Source organism: Ornithorhynchus anatinus, chromosome 4, assembly GCF_004115215.2.
Source record: "Ornithorhynchus anatinus isolate Pmale09 chromosome 4, mOrnAna1.pri.v4, whole genome shotgun sequence".
Classification (NCBI taxonomy): Eukaryota; Metazoa; Chordata; class Mammalia; order Monotremata; family Ornithorhynchidae; genus Ornithorhynchus; species Ornithorhynchus anatinus.
The window spans coordinates 67200180-67224157 of NC_041731.1; the positions used below are offsets into that span (position 1 = coordinate 67200180).

Sequence of the window (23978 nt, forward strand, 5' to 3'; positions counted from 1 at the left end):
TTAACTTTTCTGTGCCTCAGTTACCTTCATTTGTAAAATGGACATTAAGACTGCGAGCCCCATGTGGAACAGGGACTTTGTCCAACCTGATTAACTTCTATCTACCCCAACACTTAGAAAAGTGTTTGGCACATAGTAAGCACTTAACAAATAAAAAAAGAAAGGATAGTCAGAGGTGTGAGATTCAGGCTAGAGAGGGATTTACTCTGAGCTTGCTCCCACTGTCATGGCCTCTGCAGAGTTCTGGCTCGTCATCCTCTATCTGTAGCAGTTCCACTGCAGGACATTGGACTCTCCCCGCTCCCAGGCATCCACTCCACCCTGCACTAGCTCCCAGCACAATTCTGCATCTTCACTAAGCTAATTTTAACACAGCAAGGCTGGAACAGTAGTTTGAAGTTGTTGCTTGGATGTCAGGCAAGAAAACAATATAATGTTGGTGACAACCCCAGAATGACATGCTTAACTCCATTGCCCAAAGTGAATTTAGATGGCTAGAGAAGCAGCTTGGCCTAGTGGATAGAGAACAGGCCTGTGAGTCAGCAGGATGTGAGTTCAAATCCCGGCTTTGCTACTTGTCTGCTGTGTGACCTTGGGCAGGTCATTTCACTTCTCTGTGCTTCAGTTACCTCACATGTAAAACGGGGATTAAGACTGTGGGACAAGGACTGTGTCCAACCCAGTTTACCTTGTATCAACGCCAGAGCTTAGAACAGCACCTAGCACATAGTAAGCACTTAAAAAATACCACATTGTTATGCTTATATCATCTCACTCAAATTAATGCACAGTATAATGGAATAGGCATTTCATTTGTATAATGTTGTTTCCACAAATTTAATATATCCTGGTGGTCAAGCATTGTGTGACTTCCATGTCCTGACTGCATGCCATTACAAGTCACTATTGCCGTATCGTATGCCACTGAGGTATAATCAACTTTCTCATGCCCAGTGCATGGTACTACATGGTCCCTGGGAGAGGAAAAGGGTATCATTCCTACTGAGTTACTCAGTGGCCTATCTGATGAGAACTGCCAACAGAGATGACAGTTACTTCAGATTATCATAATTATATTTCTTTTACAGAGTGCTATATTAAACTTCTTTGGAATTAAATGCAAGACTCTAGTTAGTAAAATGAACCAGACTATCTTGATTCTTTAGAGGCAGTCAGTAATTCAGAATAAATCTCATGATATTCCAATATAGTCTGCTACAGGTCCAGTCTTAACAACTATAAACCTCCCCTTCCATTCAGGTGAAAAGGGCCATTAATGTATTGCACTTCTCTGTTATTCAGTGTATAGCAGTTGTATTTTTATTACTGAAAAACTATCACATAAATACAAATTACATTTTTTCATTAGAAAACTACTTTTCATTTCAGAAAAAAATTCAATTAATTATGAATAGGACTATGCTTTCATCAGGGAGAGAAATATGTAATTTTTCTTCAAGCCTCAAACAGGTATAATGAAATCTTTTCTTGGAGTCCACTCTTAAGATGGATTTTTAAAAAGTATGGACTTTATTAAAATCTCAGTTCAATTAAAATGCATTCAATTATTTTAAATCTTTATTAAAATCTCAAGTAAAATTGTACAACTGTTTAAAAGAGGCTTGTACTCTTTACCAAGCAGTTCATTTTTACAAATGAACATAAAACTCACTCATTTTTAGCTTTTCAGTAGATAGCCAAACATTAAGATTTGGCGAGGAGTGCATAGATGACGTTGGGAGGTTGGTAGAAGGGATTCCTTTCCAAATGGCCATTTTAGGCATTGAAACTTCAATTTTGCTTCCACCATAGGGGCACTGTGCTTAAAAAAACTCATTTCACATTTATTAGTACGTTATCCGGATCACATGACCATTCATCCCATCCAGAGTGAAATGCATTCTCGTTACTATCTTTAAGTGTGAGATCCATGATTTAGGGCTTTTATTTCACAAATTTCTGTTTGGATGCTTTTTGGTACAGTGTCCCTGATTCTTTTTCAAGGGCCCCTTGAAGATGCCATTGAAGATGAAGAGGAAGAGTATCTGTCTGAGGAAAATGACATCACCTCAAAAGGAGACTTTCCATTGGAGGAAAGCTTTTCCACAGAATTTGGGCCTGAGAATCTGAGCTGTGAAGAAGTGGAATACTTTTGTAATAAAGGTAATCAATGCAGTGGGGTAGCTGGATGAAGGACTATTTGGTGTGCGTCCTTCTGCCCGGACATGCCACAGAGCTTAACATGCAGAAAGGGCACTCTTATGAGGAGTTTAGAAATGAAAAATTGAGACTCAAAAAGCATTCAGCAATAAACTGACAGAAACGTGGAATGTTTTTAAAATGTAAGGGAGACTTTACTGATGTGGAGAAAAGTCACAGTTCAATGTTAATAGCCAGAAAGTGTTTTTTGAAACTATTTGAAATTGGTCTTCCAAATCTGGTGGTGTCAGATACTATTATATCAACAGCAACAAGTTTATTATTCTCTAGCAAATACAACTCCCTTCAGGAGCTAAATTCATTGTAGAAGTCTATCCCTCCTTTGAGACAGAAGACTTCTCTATCACTGGGATGTGATTTTTGATCATATGTCATGAACATTTGCAGAAAAAAATGCAGATTTTTGCTCTATTTGATGTATGAACATTAAGGTTCTGAAGGTTAATTTGGTTGTAAACTCCTCTGCTTGCTGCTCACTCTGGTTTTGGACCTGATGATTTTGCCATATGCTGGCAGTCTTTGGAAATGTGCAGTACTGACTTTTTTTCCTTGGAAAGGTGATTTAATCTTTTCCAGTCCTCCTGGCCAGGTCCAGTTGGAGTGTTTTTTCTTCTGCAGGTGAGGAAGCAGATCTACTCAATTTTCACACACATCTCTTGATGCAATGGCGGGCAACCAAATGACCATTTGTGCAGTTTGAACCTTTTCTTTTTTTTCTCCCCTCACAGTTGTTCTCCTGACATGTATTGATTGCATGATTCACTCTTTTTTTTTTTTGGCAGATAGATTTCTAGTCTTTGGTTTTTGCCTTGATTTAGGGGACTGAGCAGGGGCCTGAGTCGGTACACAAAAGAGTGAGGAAAGTGTTTGGGGATTCAAGTCTGGGAGATGAGGATCATGTTTGTGCATCACTGAAGCCCTTGATTCCAAACTCAGGGTTCATAGTAGCTGAGGGAACCGAAGCAGGTTTGATAGTTGAACCTTGATCCCATAGAGAACCTGGGTGGCAGTAGTCAATCAATCAATCAGTGTGGTTTATTGAATGCTTATTAAATGCAGAGCACTGTGTGCCAGAATTCTGCATGGGATTCAGGAAGCCCTTTCCCGTAGTTTGACTCCCTTCTCTGGAAATCTTTGTTCCCACTTGCACACCATTGAGCTCCTCAACTCCTTTGCTGGTATGAAGTATAGTCCAGGATTTCTTGCCACCTTGGACTGGAGTGTGGGTTCCAAACTCTGCTGACCCTCAGTCAGTCAATCACTGGTATTTATTGAGCACAAGCAGTATGGCTTAGTGGAAAGAGCATGGGCTTGGGAGTCAGAAGACACAGGTTCTAATCCCAGCTCCACTACTTATCTTCTGTGTGATCTTGGGCAAGCCACTTAACTTCTCTGTGCCTCAGTTACCTCACCTGTAAAATTGGGATCAAGACTCTGAGCCCCATGTGGGACAACCTGACTACCTTGGATCTACTCCAGTGATTAGAACAGAACTTGCACATAGTAAGGGTACTCTGCTGAGCACTGGGGTGGATACAAGTAAATCGCATTGGACACAGTCCCTGTCCCATGTGGGGCTCACAGTTTCACTCCCCAATTTACAGATGAGGTTACTGAGGCACAGATAAGTGAAGTGATTTCCCAAGGTCATACAGCAGACAAGTGGCGGAACTAGGATTAGAACACATGACCTCCTGACTCCCAGACCTGTGCTCTATCCACTACACTATGCCACCTCTCTAACTGCTTGGTCTGCCAAACACTGAACTATGTGTCTGGGGAAATTCAATATAAGAGAGTTGGCAGACAAGTTCCCTGCTTACAGGGAATTTGCAGTCTAGAGAAAGAGCTTATTTACAGTCTAGACCATGCATCCAGAACCTCTCAGCCTCTTGAGTCCTTAGCAATATATGGGATGTTGCTATCATAAAGTCAGTCAATATCTGGCTATAGCTGTTGCAAGAAATGGTGGGTAAAGATAAGGGGAAAAAATCATAACTTCCTGGGTAAGTATGATGTATAATAGTCCTTCCACATGAAGAGTAGACTGTAAGCTCATTGTGGTCAGGGAATATGTCTGTTTATTGTTATATTGTACTCTCTCAAGTGCTTAATTCAGTATTTAGCACATAGCTTTCAATCAATACAATTGAATGAATCAATGTTTTAGATAACACTGGTATTTGTTAAGCGCTTACTATGTGTAAACCACTGTAGTAAGTGCTGAGACAGAAACATTAATCAGGTTGGGCACAGTCTCTGTCCCACATGGGGCTCACAGTCTAAGTAGGAGGGAGAACAGGTACTGATCCTCCCATTTTACAGGTGAATAAGAGGAGGCACCACAAACTTAAATTACTTGCCTAAGGTCTCATAACAGGCAGGTGGCAGAACTGGGATTTCATTCCATTCATTCAATTCAATTGTATATATTGAGCACTTACTGTGTGCAGAGCACACTGGTCTGCTGACTCCCAAGTCTGTACACTTTCCACTCAGCCACAATGCATCCAGATAGGAAGATTTCAATCATATTTAAAGAGTGATCACTGGGTACTAAGCACTTGGGAGAGTACACTATAACTATAAATCAACACATTCCTGCCCACAGTGAGCTCACAGTCTAGAGGAGGAGACAGACATTAATGTAAATAAATTAATAAAGAAATTACAGATATATGCATATGTGCTGTGAGGATGGGAGGTGGAATGAATGAAGGAGCAAGTAAGAGTGGTACAGAAGGGAGTGGGAATAGAGGAGAGGGTGGCTTAATCAGGGAAAGCTTCTTGGAGGAGTTGTGCCTTCAATAAGGTTTTGAAGTGGGAGGAAGAATTATCTGTCTCATATGAGGAGCAAGGGCGTTCCAGGCCAAGGGAAGATGTGGGCGAGAGGTTAGCAGCAAGATAGACGAGACTGAGGTAAAGTGAGAAGGTTAGCATTAGAGGAACAAAGGATAGATGTCACGTAAGTGTGATTGCATAGTTATCTTCAGCCTTTAAGTGATCAGTTAGGTCTCACCAATAGCCCAGAATTCTTACCCCAGCCCAAAATGTGTTTGCTTAGTTATTTCATATTAGGGAAGGTCATTCTTTAGTGATATTTTCAAATTACTTTGAAGGTAATCACTTTCTTGCACTTAGACTGATGTGCAATACAAACTACAAACAGTTCTTCATCACGAAGCCAAGGTTTAATGTGCAAAATGGAAGACCAAGAAATTCTCTTTGAAATCAGTGGGATCTTGGCGTGAAGTGAGAAAAGACATGCGTTGGCAAGATCTGGCTCTGGGTGAACCTATATGCTTCACTTTCCTGAAGCCGTGGCCAGAAAATAGTTTCTCTAAGGAGGGTTGAGCAAGACTGCCGCCTTAGTCAGAGGTGCACATGATCACATCTCATTGGCATCTGATGAAAAGTCACTAGTCTGGTCACTGGAAGAGCACTGTGGCTGTTCCTGCACAAAGTCATGGGCTGTTAGTGGGAAGTGAGTTAGAAAAAGTGGGTGAGACCATTTTCCCCAGGACTGTGATGATCTTGGGCAAAAATTCCCTTTATCAGATTCTTTTTGCCTCTCCCCTCACCTCTATCTTCTTAGGGGTTTTCAGAAGCTGGGAATTGGCATCTTGGGAAAAAGGGTCAACTAAATAGCATGTTGGACTTGGCTGGGATCATGGGGTCTGAGTAGTCATTAAGTTCAGAGTGTTAGAGAGCATTCAGTCTTTTTCCACCTGAAACAGATTGCTATTGCCATTGAAGATAGCTCAATTTTATTGCACGATGATTGACTTTTGAGATACCCAAAGGCTTCAAAGGCATTCCCTACCAGAAAGTCAAGAAAAAACAGTTTGGGAAAAACACTGGTTTAGTGCATTTCATAGTAGCAAAAACCCATATGTTTTTCAAAGAACTACTTTAGTTAATCTTTATGGAATTGTTTCACATTCAAGCAGAACATTTTTGATGCATTTTTATTTGCCCAAGTTTCATCTGTCTTTCAACTACTGAAGGCTTTTAGCTCACAGTCCTCAGGAAAGGTTTTGTTTCTCTCATTCCTTTTCATTAATTATTTAATAGTAGTAGGATTTGGTTTTATTGAGCATATGCACTACTAGGTTCATTAGAATGTGAAACATGACATTAAGGCACTTTCCCATCCCACCAGAAACTTACACTTTTTGTAGAGGAAAAGTAATAGTATGCAGAGAAAATAAAGTTTTTTTTTAAATTATTATTCCCTCTTTTTAATTTTTTTTTTAAATAGTATATTTGGTCATTTCTACTCTTCTGTGGTGGAATCTGCATGATTTGATTTTGAGGCGCTCCACCAGCCCTTCCCATATTATATTTCCTCTCTTTTCACCTGCTATTCCCAGGGTCTCTCTCTTGAGTGAGCTCTAGATCATCTTCCAACTGTTCCTTTCCATTACAATCCTGCTTTTATCTCCACACACAGTTAGTTCCCCTGACCTGGAATTTTTTTCCTAAAATCCCACCTTCTCCAACAAGGCTTTCAATCAGTTAATCAATCGTTTTTATTGAGAGCTTATTATATGAAGAGCACTGTACTAAGTACTTGGAAGAGTACAATATAACAGATTTGGTAGAGACATTCCCTGACCACATCAAGTTTATGGTCTACCCAATCCCCAAACTGTGCAAATCCACCAGACATTTTTAGCACTTCAATATTTATACCTTTCCTCAGAACATCTACAGGTGCTCCTTCAATTGTGTACAGACAAATGTTTATGTACTTTGATTACTTCATATGTAAATATTTTACTGTTGGCATGTAAACTGGTCATGGGCAAGAAGCACATCACTTCTTTGCATTTTACTTTCCTAAACATTGCAGTGCACCCAGTAGGTGAAGATTGCTATTAGTACTTGTCCATTCCAATACCATACTGATGGGCAGTCTGTGTACATCAATCAATGGTGTTTAGTTATTACTCCATGCAGAGGATTGTTCTAAGCACTTAGGAGTGTGAATTACAATAGAGTTGGTAGACAGTATTGCTGCCTATAAGGAATTTAAAGTATGGAGTGGGAGGCAGACATTAAAATATAGATAGGGGAAATGGAGGATTATGAGTTTATGCATATGTAAGTGCTGCAGAGCTACGGGTGGAGTCATATCACATGTTTTAGGAATACACATCCAAGTGCACAGAAAAAGAAGGGAGGACAAGTAAGAAAATTGATGGTGTAGTAGGGAGAAAGCCTTTTAGAGAAAGTCTGATTTTAGTCAGGCTTCGAAGGTGGGGAGAGTAGTGGTCTGTTGCACATGAAAGAGGAGGCCAGAGGAAGGATGTGGGCAAAAAGGTTGACAATGAGACTGAGATTGGCATTAGGGGAGTGAAGGGATGTAGTAAGAATTCAGGGAGGAAACTGGAAGAGGAGAGATGATTGAGTGGCTTTTAAACTGATAGGTACTTTCTTTTTTATTTGAAAGTAGTTAAGGAGTGGGGACATGTGGACAGAATGATTTTTTTTTTTTTTAGAAAAAATGCTCCAGTCAGAAGGATGAAGTAAGGATTGAAATGGAAAGAGACTGGAGACAAGAAGGTCAGCAAGGAAGCTGTTGCAGTAATCAAGGGGACATATGATATGGGTTTGGAACAACATAGTTTGGATAGAGGGGAAAGGGCAGATTCTAGAGATGTGAACAGATTTGGTAATAGATTGAATATGCAGGTTGAGCAGCAAAGAAGCATCAAAGATAATGGCAAGATTACAGGCTTGTGAGGATGGAAGATGCACATGGAGGATGGTTGTGTTGTCTACAGTTATGGGAAAGTCAGGGAGCGGACAGATTTTGGGGAGATGGGGAGTTCTGATTTGGAAATGTTAAGGTGGTGCTGTTGGAGGGGCATCCAAGCAGAGATATCCTGAAGGCAGGAGGAAATATAGACTACAGAGGGAATCAATGAGGGATGGAGAGGTAGATTTGGGAATCATTCATTCTTATTTATTGAGCACTTACTACATGCACAAGCAGTGTACTAAGCACTTGGAAGAGTACAGTATAACAAAGTTAGCAGAGGCAACTTTTCATCCAGGTGAAAATGGTAGATGAAGCCATAGGAGTGAATGAGTTTCCCAAAGGAGTGGGTGTAGATGGAAAATTAGAAGGGTACTCAAAACTGAGCCTCCTTGAGGGTTTTCCAAAGTTAGAGGGTGGAAGGCAGAGGAGGAGCCTATGAAAGAGGCTGAGAATTAGTGGTTCTCAGATTACAGGGGGTCAAGGAGAGAATTGGAGGAGAAGAAGCAGAAGCAGTGGATGTAGATGAATCAGTCAAGGAATTCAATGAAGAATGGTAGGGGGACGATGTGATGGTAACTGGAAGGTGCTATGGAGGTCAAGGGAGGGGCTGTGAGGATAGGGGAGGCATGAACATATTTGAGAGCAGTGGGGAATGAACCAGTTGAAAGTGAGTGGCTGAATGTTCATCAAGGAGGGAAGACAGGAAGTGGCAAATGGTTTGATAAAGGTATGAAGGGATGGGGTTAGAGGCATAGGTGGAGTGGGTAGATTTTTAAGAGGAAGTAAGAGATCTCCTCTTGGGATTCTGCTGGGCAGGTTGGGAAGGGAGAAGGAAGAGGGTGGAACTGGAGAGGAGCAGAAGAGATTTTAGGTAGATCATGCCTGATGATTCCAGTTTTATCAAAGAGGTATGTGGCAAAATTGTTAGGGACAATATATGGTAGGGCAGAAGGCTTGAGGACAGTGTAAAACTCTGAAACAGCTTATTCATTCAATAGTATTTATTGAGCACTTACTATGTGCATAGCACTGTACTAAGCACTTGGAATGTACAATTCAGCAACAGATAGAGGCAGTCCCTGCCCAGTGACGGGCTTACTTATGAGGGCAATAGGCATAGAGGTCAATAAGGATCAATCAGTTAATCAATGGCATTTATTGTGTGCATGGCAGCGTACTAAGCTTTGGGAGACTAGGGTACTACAGAATTGGTAGACATGTTCCCTGGCTACAAGGAGCTTTCAGTCTAGAGGGAGAGGCTTGCATAAAAACACAATTATTATATGTGCATAAGTGTTGCTCAGAAGGTCACTGGGAGTCAGAAGGTCATGGGTTCTAATCCCAGCTCTGCCACTTGTTTACTGTGAAACTGTGGGCAAGTTACCTCACTTTTCTGGGCCTTGGTTACTGCATCTGTAAAATGGGAATTGAGATTGTGAGCCCCTGTGGGACAAGGGACTGTGTCCACCCCAATTTGTGTATTTCCATCCCAGTACTTAGTACAGTGCCTGGCTCATAGTAAGTGCTTCACAAAAACCATAATTATTATTGTTGCTATCATTTTTATTGAGGATGGGGTGAATATCAAGTGCTTAAAGGATACAGATCCAAGTGGAAAGATGACACAGACTGGAGCAGGAGTAGAGGAAATGAGGGCATAGTCAGGGAAGGCCTCTTGGAGGAGATTTGATTTTAGTGATGCTTTGAAGGTGGGGAGAGTGATAGTCTGTTGTATTTGGAGGGGGACAGAGTTCCAGGAAGGGGTCAGCAGTGAGAAAGACAAGAGTGAAGCACAGTCAGTAAGTTGGTGTTGGTGCGGGGAGGTGTGTGGACTGGGTTGCATTCTTTCTCATTTAACCCACATATTCAGTCTGTCACCAAATCTTGTGTGTTCCACCTTCTCAGCATCACTAAACTCCACCCTTTCCATTCCATCTAAAATGCTGCTACCATGATCCAACTATTTACCATATTCTGCCTTATAATTATGGTATTTGTTAAGCACATACTTTGTGCCAAGCACTTTTCTAAGCACTGAGGTAGGTAGAAGGTGATCAGGTTGTCCCACGTGGGGCACACAGTCTCAATCCCCATTTTACAGATGAGATAACCGAGGTGCAGAGAAGTTAAGTGACTTGCCCAAGGCCACACAGCAGACAAGGATTAGAGCCCTCGACCTCGACTCCCAAGCGTGTGCTCTTGCCATTAAGCCATGCTGCTTTTCTATTGAATCAGCATCCTCATTGGCCTCTCTGCCTGTCTGGCTCCATTACTGCCCACACTTCACTCTACTGCCTGGGTCATTTCTTTCTAAAACACCTTCCAGTCTTCATCATCCCACTCCTCAAAAACCTCCTGTAGCTACCCAATCACCTCCACATCAAACAGAAACTCCTAGCTAACAGCTTTAAAGCTTAATCCCTTACCTACTTCACCTTGCTGATTTCGTTATACAATCCAGCCTGCATTCTTTGCTCCGCTAAAATTCAACCTATTCACTATACCTCAGTCTTGTCTATCTCTCTTCTGACTAGTTTCCCACATGCTCCCTTTTGCTTGGAACTCCCTCCTGCTTCTTATTTGGCAGACCCCCCTCCACCCCCCACATATATAACCTTATTAAGATTACATCTCCTTCAAGAGGCTTTCCCTGACTAAGCCCTCATTTCCCCTATTCCATCTCTCTTTTGTATTGCCTATTCACTTGGATCTCTACATGGTAAGCACTTGATAATCATACCACCCTCATCCCAAGAGCACTCATGTACAAAATCTGTAAATTTTTATATGTCAGTCTCCCCCTCTAGACTGTACATCCCTGTGAGCAGGGAATTTGTTTACCAACTCTGTTGTATTGTACTTTGCCAAGTACCTAGTATGATGCTTTGCACAGAGCCAGCACTCAATGAGTAGTGATTGATTGGGAGAGGAGCATAGTTAGAAGAGAGCTAACTGTGTGCTTTAAAACCAGTGGTGTTTTATGTGGAAATATATGGCAACCAGTGGAGGATTTGGAGGAATGGGGAGGTGTTTGCAGAACAATATTTTTAGAGAAATGTAAAGGACCATAGAATGAAGTATCAATTAAAGAGAGAAAAGACTGGAAGACAGGGAAGTTAATGAGGAGACTGCAGATATGACACGGGAATGTATCTGCCATTTTGTACTCTTTCAAGCACTTAGAGTTTTATGCATACAGTAAGTGCTCAATAAATGTGACAAGCACTTGGATGAGGGTGGTAGCAGTTTGGATGAAGAGGAAGGGATGGATTCAAGAGAAATGATATGAAAGACTGGACAGAATTTGTTTTATAAATATGTGGGTGAAGGGAAAGAGTAAGTTGTGAATAACACCAACATTACAGGGATAACCAGATGGGCAACATTGTTAGATGAATATTTCTAATTTCTTTAATATTCTGGTCAAATGCGTAGTGGAATTTGAGGAATCATTTTGTGGCTTCTCTACGGCTTGGGCAATCACAGAATAACCCATCCTCATAGCCTGATGACATGACCCAGCTAATCTCTGGGGATCAGCAATATTATTGCAGAACTGAGTGTACCTTATAGATCTGGAGTGAGAATTGTCACTTTCTACTTGAGTATTTTTCAGGATGATTTTGTCAGTTTAATACTATTGCCAATTCTCAGGCTCTTGCCAGCCTGTGGATTTTTTAAAGTTTATATCAGCCGTGATAGATAAAAAGACTACTGCTTTTTTAAGAGTTTAGTAATGTATTCAGAACATCTCTTCAGTGTAACATGCTTTTTATCTCCCTGTCAGTCCATAACCTAGTTTTTCACCTTCTTTCCTTCTCCTTCCTTCCTTCCATGTGAACTATGTCTTCCATATTTCCTTTTTTCCCCCTAAATCGTTTGTCTTTTTTTTTAGCCCCTTCACTTACTTCCTTTGCCATAATTGCCTTTCTCCCCACTATCTCCCAGTCTTTTTACCATGCATTTTATCCTTTTCTTACCTCTCTTCCTCCATCCCCTTCTCTCTGTATTTTAAGTTCTCTCTCCCTTTTTTTCCCTATTATGGGCCACACCTCTTGCATTCGGCTTATTGGCTTCTGGTCAAGTGCAGGAATGATGAGAATCCACATTTGGCTGTGGCTTCCCTAGGACTTAGGGCTCTGTTTAGCCTAACCCTTCCCTCGGCCATATCTGGAGTCCAGCAGCTGAAACAAGTCCACTTTTAAGGCACTGGCCAGTTTTGGGGGCCCTCAGCAGGTAGACCCAGGGCCTCAGACTATTCCTAGGTTGAGCAGCAATGTCTCCTCAGATCCAGAATCGTCAACCTGCCCCTCAGTTCATAGGATAAACTTGCCTTACTCTTAGAGGAAACAGTCTTGAATGACTTCCAGTACTTGGTCTCTGTTCCCACAGCTTGTGTGGCCTGTTGTGTGGGTAGGACACACTTATCAGGGTACAGATTGTATTATCCATTTTCAACTCAGTTCTTTCATTGTCGTAGAAGTCTCAAACAACATCTACTACTAGATTCAAAAGTTATGAGGTGGAATTGTTATTTATTTCTGTACAATGCACGTGGCTGGCATGATCTTTCCAATAACCAGTTATTTCTTTTCCTTGAATTTCCTGAGCAGTACATTTTTGGCAAGTGTTGCTGCAAAGAGAACAATTACCTAAAAAACTGTCCCCAAAATGTACTTTGGTGCCACCCCTATTTCCATTTATTTAGTAAGTAGGGCATTGTTGGGCACTAATACTGTGCTACGTATTGAGGTCCTTACAAGATAAACAGATCAGACACACTCAGTGTACTACATGGGATTCACAAAATAAAATGGAAACGCTACAATGAAATTTATAAACACTCCAGTTAAAGCAGAAATGATTTGATGAAACCTCTTTGAGCAGACGAGTTCCCAGTTTGACATCAACCTCTACTTCTATGGCCACACATCTAGTTCAACCTCAAACTATTGGTTTGCTCTTATGACATATTGCCACAATCTCAAGAAGTTTACGGATGTCACTGGTCATATGCATTATTTATTTCACCAGGACTGATTAATCAATAATGTTTATTGAACTACCACCATACACAAAGCACTCAACTAAGTGCTTGGCAGAGAATAGTAGAATTAGAGGATATGATCCCTCTAGATTATAAGCTCTTGTGGGCAGAGACTCTGTCTACCAACTCTGTAGATTGCATTCCTCTTAGCATAGTGTCCTGTAGACAGCAAGTACTCAATAAATGGAATTGATTGATTGATTCCTGCCCTCAAGGATGTCCTGAAGCATTGTTTGCCCCACCGGTTTCCCATGTGTCTTTGCATCAGATAAAAACTAATCACAATTGGCTTAAAGACTGTCTCTCCATCATCTGATTAATTTCTCAGCAGCCTGAGCCATATCATCCCTCTCAAGCTTATGAACTCATTTACACCCTTTTTAGCACATACGCTCTCTGCACATACACAATTACATATACACATACATTATAATGACAATTCCTAGTGGGTAAGGAATATATCACTGCTTCCCAAGTGTCTAGTTGAGTGCATCAACTGCTCAATAAATGGCACAGTGAAAATAGCAGAGTCCAAGGACCTGGGTTCTAATCCCAGCTCTGCTATTTGCCTGATGGGTGACCTTGGGCAAGTCACTTAATTTCTCTTGCCTCAACTTCCTCATCACTGTTCTCTGTTCTCTCTTCTACTTATGAGCCTGGTGTGGGAAGTGATTAACGTACATTTACCCCAGGTCTTAATACAGTAAGTGGTTAACAAATACTTTAAGATACTATTATTTGGAAAAAGCAAAAGTGGATAGGCATATGTGTTAGTGCTTAAAAAGATATGTGAGATAGTAGTTGTCAGCTGGATGTGAAGGGGAGGGAGTTTCAGGCAGAATAGGAGGCACACACATGAGGTTAGTAGCAAAAGAGATAACTAGCCACAATTTGTGAGTTGCCATCAATCAATCAGTGATTTTTTTTAATTGCGAACAGAGCACTGCCAACAGAACTTGGTAAAGTACATTGTAATAGAGTTAGTATATGCAATTCCTTTCCACGAAGAACTTACAAACTAGAGGGACAGAAGAGCAGAGCAGTGAGATCTGGTGGATAAAGGATGGACCTGGGAGTCAGAAGGACCTGGGTTATAATTCTGTCTCTGATACTTATCTTTTTTGTGACTGTGGGAAGCTCACTTTACTTCTCTATGCCTCAGTTACCTCATCTGTAAAACAGGAATTAAGACTGTGAGCCCCATGTGGTCCAGGGACTGTGTCTGACCTGATTAGCTTTTATCTATCCCAGTGTTTAGTACAATGGCTGGCATACAGTGCTTACAAAACCCACAATTATTACTATTATTATTTTTAGCAAAGGGTGTGATATGGGATATACTGCCAGAGGAGCAAGAATAGGTAAATGGGAGAGAAATGGTTAATAATAATTATGATTATAATGATAATAATAAGATGACTTTGAGCAGATGGCCAAGAGTTTCTGTTTGATACAGTAAGGAAATGGCAAAAATTGGAATTTTTTGAGGAGTAGGAAGATGTGTGAAAAATAATTTTAGAGAAATGACCTGGGCAAAGTAAGTGACCTGGGCTGCAAAGTAGAGCAGAGCCCGGAGGCAGGGGACCTGCAGGGTTGCTAATACTCTAGTCAAGTCGAGATGAAAAATGCTTGGACCATTGTTATGTCAGTTTGGTTGATGAAGAAAGGATGGATTCTGGAAACGTAAAGAAGAACCAACAGGATTTGGTGACATCCTGAATATGGAGGTTGAAAATGAGAGAAGAATCATGGGTAATGCCACGGTTGCAGATTTGAGAGATGGAGAGATGGTGGTGTTGCCAATAGTATGGAAAAATTAAGTGGAGAGGATTTGTGAGGGAAGATGACCAATTAATCCATCAAATCAATGGTATTTAATGAACATTTACTATGTTCAGAGCACTGTACTAAGCAAATGAAAGAGTACAATGCAACAGAGTTGGTAGATGTTCCTTGTCCACAAGGAGATTTCACTCTAGAGGAGGAGACAGACAATAAAATAAATTACAGATATGTACTTAGGTCCTCTGGGGCTCAGAGTGAGGTGAATATGAAGTGCTAGAATGGTACAGATCTAAGTGCAGAGGTGACACAGAAGGGAAAGGGAGTAGAGGACGTGAGGGCTTAGTTGGGGAAGGTCTTTTGGAGGAGATGTGATTCATATTAAATCTATGAAGGTGAAGAGAGTGGAGGTCTGTCACACATGGAGTGGAAAGGAGAACCTGGCCAGATGGAGGATATATGGTAACACATCAGAGACCAGATAGACAAGATTTAGGTTCAGTGAATTATAATTATGACAACATTGCATATAATAGCTAACAGGGAGCTCCATGGACTCAGTTGATCAATCAGTGGTATGTACCAAGTGTTTACTCAGTGCAGAGCACTACACTATGCATATGAGAGAGTGCAGTACAAAGAGCTGGTAGACGTGTTCCCTGCCCACATCAAGCTTATAATATAGAGGAGACAGACATGAATATAAATGTTACAGTTATGTACGTAAGTGCTGTGGGGCTTAAGGTGGGGTGAGTATAAAATGCTTAGAGGATACAGATCCAAATGCCTAGGTGACACAGAAGGGAGAAGGATTTGGGGGGTAAAGGGCCTACTTGGGGAAAGCCTCTTAGAGGAAGTGTGAATTTAATAAGGCTTTGAAGGCTTAGTATATGAAAGAAGAGGAAGTTCCAAGTCAGAGGGAAGATGGGGAAGGGGCAGTGGTGATACAGATGATAGAGGAGCCTAAGGAGAAGGGTACTAGAAGAGCAGTATCTGTGGGCTGGGCTGTTCAGTTTTGGGCATTTAAACTTGATGTTCTGGTGAAGTTAGAGGTGTTCTGGAAGGAGGAGGAGATGCACGAGGCTAGGTCTAGTAAGGTAAATTTGGGAATTGTAGGGTAAAGGAGGTAGTTGAAGTTGTGGGAATGAATGAGTTCTTGAAGGGAAGCATGTGTCGACTGAGACGAGAAGGGGAATCAGAACTGAGCCTTGAGGGACACTTACAGGTAGGGAGTAGGAGGCAGTGAACAGCAGGATGAGTGCCCTAAAGACAATATTAAGCAGTTTTTGCTTGATGTGGAAATGAATCTGTAACTATGTAAAGTTTTTGAGGAATGTGGAGATCAATCAATCAGTTGTTTTCTAAGAGTGCTTACTGTGTGCAGACAGCACTGTATTAAGGGCTTGGGTGGGAACAGTATTACAGAATGGTAGATACATTCAATGGCCAGAGTGAACTTACAGTATAGCTGGAGAGACCGATAATATAAATTATGGCTTTGTACATGTGCTGTGGGGCTGAGGGAAGGATGAACAAAGGGAGCACATCCACATACAATTGCAAGGGTGATCCAGAAAGGAGTGAAAGAAGAGGAAATGAGGGTATAGCAAGGGAAGGCTCTTAGAGGAGATATGTCTTCAATATGGCTGTGAAGGTGGGGAGAGGTAAAAGAAGATAGGAGGGATATCTTCAGATATAAAGAAGGAGGGACTTCCAGGCCAGAAGCAGGATGTGAGCGAGAGTTCCGCGATGAGGTAGACTAGATCAAGATATAAAAAGTAGGTTGGCATAAGAGGAGCAAAGTTTGTAGGCTGGGTTGTAGTAGGAGGGTAGCAAGGTAAGGTAATATGGGGTAAGGTGATTGAATGCTTTAAAGCCGATGGTAAGGATATTCTGTTTGATGCAGAGGAGGATGGGCTACCACTGGGTAGTCTTGAGTAGTGGAGAACCATGGCCTGAACATTTCTGTAGAGAAGTGGTATGGGTAGCCAAGTTAAGTGTGGACTGAAGAAGGGTGAGAAACAAGTGAAAATCCTGGTGGAGTAGTCAAGCTATTTTGTCATGAAAAATATGTTTCAGGATAATTTTCTCTTTATATGATTTGATATACCATTTACATGGCCTGTGTGGTTCTTGGAACCTGCCGATGTTTGTTTATAAACTTATCAAAAATGTGAATCTAAACATTGAAAAGTAGAATTCAGAAAGTAACAGCTATGAATATTCATTCCTCTCTATCAGGTGAAGAGGACATTAATACTTGAAAACATGGTTCTTCCATTTTCTGGGCTTGCACTCATTACTCGCTCTTCGGCTTCAGTATTTCCATATGCTAAGTGGAAATGATAACGGTTACTATCAGGTAGAATAATATTTCTTAAATGGTTTGATATCATAGACTCTAACAATGTAATAATAATTGCTTAATTTTTATATAGCCCTTTCCTTCCAATGAGTTCAAATAGTTTTATTAAAATTCCTTATATATCCTTACACAGATCTGTGAGGAAGGAAGGGGAAAAGTAACGTGCTTTTCACATTTTCAGATCATAAAATAGATGCTCAGAGACATTAACTTATTCAAGGTCACCCAATAAATCAATACCAGATGCCAATCAGCTCTGCTCTTTTATATCACTTCAGTAGTGCTGTGAATTTGGGCTAATGAAGAAGGTAAAATAAGTTCATTGTTCCACTGTTTTATTGTAGCATCATCAAAGTGCAGCAGTCATTTTGAATGCCCGAACTTAAAAGAACTCACTCTTTAAAACAGGATGTTTGGCCACTAAAGTAGAAAATTTAGTTTTCCTTATTTGGAACGCTACAAGTAAACCATGGATTACATGAAGTACAGACTGAATTTTACCTAAATGGATTCCAGGCTCCCTCTGACCTCATAAGTATTGTTTTTGAAAACCCATATGAGTTTTAGACCATGGTATTTAGCATCTCTCTGAGAATCTGATGTATAGAATTGGCTTCCTTAAGTTGTTGCATTTGGTCATTTTTCACTGCTAGTGATCCTGGAAGAGGGTTGAAGTCTAGTGTTTATAGATTACTAAGAGCTAATAATTAAATGAAAATATACAAAACCAATATAATCATGCATTTCAAAGTGTTGTGGAAATTCATGGGAAACTGTTTTCAGATAAATCCCAGTTCTAGAGTATTTAAGCAAACTTTTGTGTTAATGGGATCAATGTTAAAAAGGAAATTATTCAAGCTGGATACTATACTCTATAATGCTTGCCATTGAGTGATCTTGAAAATGTCCCTTACATTTCAAAATCATTCAAGCAGACACTACCCATATTTCATATTCAACAATAATTCTCATATATGCTATTTTATATTGGAAGTAATCCATCCATCAATGTTTTCGCATTAAATAAGGCTGCAGATGATTAGAAACCAGATGGATAGGTGTCAGAAGTTGTTTCCAGACCTGAGCTGGATCTGGCACAATTGGAGCACTATTCACTTCTCTTTTCTCCAACTCTACTTAAACGATCTACATCAGGTTCATTTGTTCTTTTTGGGAAGGGCTCGATGTAGTCCCATCTGCATCTTATTAAGGCAGATTTAGGTCCAGTGATGTGGCTGTATGGGAGGTTGCCATGAGCCCTTTCCTTTGCTTCTCCAAACCTCTGGATCAGAGCTTGCTTCCATCACAGTGCTCCAGACTCCTGTTGATAGGGAAAAGGGCAGGGATCAGAAGAAATTATGTTCGAATTTTACGAAGAACCATAGTTGTGGCATTCATTTCTCTGAATTAGACATTTCAGCACTAGGAAATAGCTGCCATCGTGTGTCTCCCTCAAACCTGACACACTCAGGCCTTGGCTTTAGTCATTTATTTTTCTCCATGTCGTGTGTATCATGAAAGCACAGCTACCATTTATGATACCTATTATACCCTTCATACTAAAATAATTGTATGTTGTTCTTGTCGTCATCTTCGTGGGTTTTGATTTTTCATATAACCGCTGTCTTTCTTCCACTGCGGTCTACAGCTGTAAATCAGTGTTTGCCACTTTGTTTCTTTTAAGGCCAGAAGGTAGGTTTAACCGTGTTTCAGAAAACTCTTTCAATCCTAGTGTCTTTTTTTGCCCCACTTTATAGTGCCTTCAATGATATGTCTTTACTTTCTTCAGTGCTACAGCAACATAAATCAGGATCAGCATAAGGAAGCTATGCTGTAATCACTTTGAGTGCAATAAGAAGATCCTTTCAGGGAACTTTGTTCTTTTTTCTTAAAGGGATTAAGAAGCTCAGCTCTTTAAATTCGTGCATATAACATTGACATTTCCAGGGTGTGTTTGGGCCAAGGAGTTCAAAGAGAAGGAATAAAAAGGAAAAGCCAATATGACTTTGTTTTTTACCTTGCTGGAGGAACTGTTTGTGCAAATCGCCTATAAGCTTATTGACCTGAATCTTTGACTCCTTGTTTTCTCTGGATTTGGCTGGAGTGTAGACACTGATAGAGCTCTGATAGAGATGATTGAACAGCCTTAGCTTTGCTTGGCACCAGACTACCCTCCCTTCTCCCCTAGCCTCCGCCCTCCCCTCACCCCAAGGCCAGACATTATCTTTCCTTGGCAATGCTTCTATTTTCCTTGAGCCTGTACTCCCTAATTTTTTTAAGTATTTTTAATTTGTAACGTTTTCTTCATGTGGACTTTCCAGCAAACAAAAAGGAAAAAAAATATATTTTTGGTAGCCAGAGATCGAAGGCATGATTCTGACTGAATTGTGTTTTTGTTGGTGTTTGTGTTTTTTAAGACATTTAAAAATGCATCTCAAAAAAGATATTTAAATATTATTTTGCAACGGTCTTTGTTCATTTTGTGTTTGGGCCCCTTTGTCTTTCATTTTCTAATGAAAACTAGAAATGATCTAGAAACTGTCAGTCCTTTTTGGAGAATCACCATTTGGTCTACTTTACATGTAGGGAAAAATATATAAAATGGCATCTATATAGAGATATAAATGAGGAGGAGAGAAAAAAAAAGAAAAAGGGTGCCCTTGAATTCCAGTGCTTGCAGTGTGGCGTAGTGGAAAGAGCCCGGGCTTGGAAGTCAGAGGAAGTGGGTTCTAATCCTGGCTCCACCACTTGTCTGCTATGTGACCTTGGGCATATCACTTAAGTTCTCTGTGCCTCAGTTACCTCATCTGTAAAATGGTGATTAAAAGTGTGAGCCCCACGTGGGACAACCTGATTACCCTGTATCTACCCCAGCACTTAGAACAGTGCTTGGCGCATAGTAAGTGCTTAAATAGTATTATTATTATATTATTAATTTTTGAATGCAACTTCCCCTAAGAGCCCATCCATGAATAAATGTATGGGTATTTAGTAATAAGTACAATCAGCATGTAAAGAGAGAGATTCACCCATCAGCTGTCTGTGAGGTTTCGTTCTTTCCTTCCCATATTTCCACCTCTAGATGTATCAGCTCATGAAAAGTCATGTTTTCTCAAACCTAGAAGAGGCAGATTTTATGTAATCCCAAATTTAAGCACACATCATCCCTACAGAAAGTGAAAGTGTAATATATAGCAATTCATTTTTATGTTCCCTTAACATGAATTAAATCTATTGTCAGTTAAACTGAAATTATAGAAAAAAGACTTTTATAAAGAAATGAAAACTTAAACATTTGTTCGAACTCTATTTTCCTGAATCCCTTTAACATTTTTCAAGATAGGTTTACTTCTGTCATGTCTTCTTTGCCCAGGTAAATAAAGTAATGATTATAGGTATTGTGTATAGAACACTGTATTAAGATTTTGGGAAGATACAATAGAGAAAATACACAAATCCTGTCTTCAGAGAGCTCAATCCCCTTCTCTTTTCACCTCCCATAAAAATTTACACCCATTTTTTACAATTCCTTCATCTTCAATTGCTTACTCTCTGATGCCTCCTTCCCCTCTGCCTTCAAAGGCACCCACATTTCCCTATCATAAAGAACCTTCTCCCATAATTCCTTTCAGTTGCCCCATCACCCTTCTCAAGTTGGGCTACTGTAGTGTTTGGACATGGCAGATTCCTCAAATGGGCTGTACACATCCTTGTCCTCCACTTCTTCTCCTGCAATTCCCTCCTCAACACCCTAAAATCCAGTACCCTCACCATCATTCCATTTCAGTCCATTCACTTCAAGGTTGCCAGTGTTCTCTTTCTTGGCAACTCGTTGTCCTAAGACTTCCAACTCTTTGGTGCTTATAGGCTACTCACTTCTCCTGGAAGCACAACCTAACTTTTCTGATACAGTTCTCCTCTGGTTTTCTCTTGCCACTCTGGCTGATCCTCCTTTGTCAGTCTCTTTCACCAGCTGTTTGCCTTCCACTCTCTAACTGAGGGTGCCTCCCAAGGCTCTGTTTCAGTTCCCTTTCTCTTCTCAATCTCTACCTGCACCTATCATCTGTGCCTGTGGCTTCAACTACCAATTCTATGTAGATGCAACTCTATATCAAATCCAGCTCACTAACCCCGACCTCTCTTCTTCTCTGAAATCTTGCATTTCCTCTGGCCTCAGGATAGCCCTAAATGTTCTCAAAGGTAATAAGTCCAACACTGACATATTTCTGTATCTTCCCTACCAAATTCCTTCCTCCATTTAAATTTCCCATCATAGTTGACAATATCACCATTCTTTCTCAAGCCTGCAGTCACGACATTATCCTGGACTAGTCCCTGTTCTTCAACCCCTTCATTTGGTTTGTCACCAAATTGTCTTAGTGCTTTCTCCAAAACGTTTCCAAAATGGGCTCCTCCTTTATTCAAATAATATTGATCCAAGCCCAGTAGCATGGAATAGTAGAAAGAGCACAGGCCTGGGAGTCAGAGGACCTGAATTCTCTTCAGGTTCTGCCACTTGCCTGCTGTGTAATCTTGGGCAAGTCACTTTACTTCTGTATTCTGTTTCCTCATATGTAAAATGAGAATTAAGTCCTACTCCCTTCTCCCTAGATTATGAGTCCCTTGAGGGACAGGGACTGTGTCCATCCTGATAACTTTGTATCTACAACAATGCCTGGCACATAGAAAGCATTTAACAAATACCATTATCATCATTATTATTATTATCATGATTAGTATTACTTGGTTTGAGAAAGTCTCTCCAGTCATCATCCATTAATCTCTGTATCAGATAAAAACTTCAGATTACTGGCTTTTAAGGTCCTTCATCAACTCTCTATTGTATCCACGAACTTATCCCATGCCACATTTCTCACTCTTTGTCCCTCTCAAACTAGCCTAAAAACCATGCCATGTTCCCATCTTTCCCCTCACCGATCTCTAACTCACACCTTCCCTCCTGATTCATGTTCTACAGGTCACTGTACTCCTCATATACAAAACCCTTCTAAAATTGCCTTTCCTCCAAGAGATGTTCCCCAGTTGAAATTGAATCCCCCCAACTTTATATCCGTAATTATCATTTCAGCATCACCTTACCACATGAACGTTACGTACTCCCAAACCATCGGAGCAAAATTATACAAATCTTTGTACTCAGTTACCACCTCCTATCTGTAATTTATTTTAGTTCCTTTTTTCCCCCAGCTAAATATTAAGGATTTTGTGCACACAGTTCATGCATACTAATTCTGTTATTCTCCCCTAAGTGTTTAGTACAGTTCTCAGGAGGTGCTCAATAAATATCATTTGTTGTATGAGTATAATTCACAGGAAGACACAATTGTTTATGGATAGGAGGGAAAAGGGTGTGCTAAGATTTTTAGGTAAGTGCTTAAATAATACATCATTTAAGCATATTTATTGAGTGCTTACTGTGTGCAAAGCACTATACTAAGCACCTGCACAAAAGTACAATAGAACAGAGTTGCTAGACAAGTTCCTGCCCACAGGGAACTTATATCCTAGAGGGAGATTCATAAATTAATTTATATGAAAGGACTAGTTCCTGTGGCTGGGGTACATAAATGGTGAGGCGGTATGTGAGAGACCACATCATGGGGAGAAACACATTTGGGGAAATCCTTCTGGAGAAAGTGGGATTTGAAACAAGGGATGGCTGTAATCTGGCAGATATGCAAGGGAAGGGAATTTCAAGCAGGGAGAGAGGCAGCATGGCTTAGTGGAAAGAGCCTGGGCTTGGGTGTCAGAGATCATGGGTTCTAATCCCGGCTCCTCCACTTGTCTGATGTGTGACCCTGGGCAGGTCACTTCACTTCTCTGGGCCTCAGTTACCTCATATGTAAAAATAGGGGTTAAAAAATGTGAGCCCCACGTGGGACAATCTGATTACCCTGTATCTGCCCCAGCACTTAGAACAGTGCTCAGCACATAGTACGCGCTTAAACACCATTATTATTATTAAAATATGACCAAGGGTCCAGAGGGGGAGAGTGTAGAGTGGTGGAGGTCCCCCTGGAAGAAGATGAAGAGGTCCCCCTGAAAGAAGGAGATGAAGAGGACAGATAAGATAGGAGGAGAGAGCTGGTGTGGAGCTTGAAGCCATCAGTTTGGAGATGTTGCTTGTTGTTGAGCAAAATGGGTAACCACTGGAGGTTTCTTTGAGGAAGGAAGAGAAATGAGCTGATCAGCATTTTAGGAAGGTGAAGAAGGGAAAGACTTAACAGCTACTTTATTTAGTAGGTTTATCTGGCTAAATTTGTCAGGCATTATTTCCAACAAGGAATTATACACTGTTCCCAAGTACTTATCTTGATGGAATTAACAAGTTAGAATTCTGGCCCAAGAATGTGGAGGGCAAAATGTATTTTGATGTTTCTCTTTCTTATTTTTTTTCCTCTTGTCTAAGAGAGAAGGGCCATCTGTATAGTAAAAGTCAATACCATGAGTCCTGATTTTCACAAGATGCATTTTGCATTTGTGGTTTATTATTGTCCTCAGATGAATCTCTGAGTGTGCTTTGCCTGATCTGAAACAACCCTGTTTGTGCTGTTTTATTTTTTTTTTACCTACTTCCAATTACATGTGGAGGAGCTTCTCTGCTGATCCTAAAGGAGTGGTGATACTAGACAAGTTGTGTGCTATATTCTAGGCCAGTTTGTTTCATTTCTTCAGGAAGCATTAGGGTTCAAAAAAAAAATAAAAAGGATCCTTTAGGAAAAATAGGTTTCAATGCAATTGCCACTATAATCCAAACTAATAAAGATTAAAGCAAG

The 23978-nt window shown here is 40.6% G+C and overlaps 1 protein-coding gene across 2 annotated transcripts in view; it reads left to right on the top strand.

Moving 5' to 3' along the window:
• Nucleotides 1–23978, top strand: part of ZFPM2 (zinc finger protein, FOG family member 2) — a 513000-nt gene that overhangs the window by 90943 nt on the left and 398079 nt on the right. Inside the window, exon 2 of one of the 2 annotated variants that reach the window (XM_029063879.1) lies at nt 2005–2163. The exons of the other annotated variant lie outside the window; for it this stretch is intronic. Within the exon in view, the coding sequence (XP_028919712.1) occupies nt 2005–2163 (159 nt within the window). The remainder of the gene's footprint in view (nt 1–2004; nt 2164–23978) is intronic. 2 annotated transcript variants of the gene reach the window in all.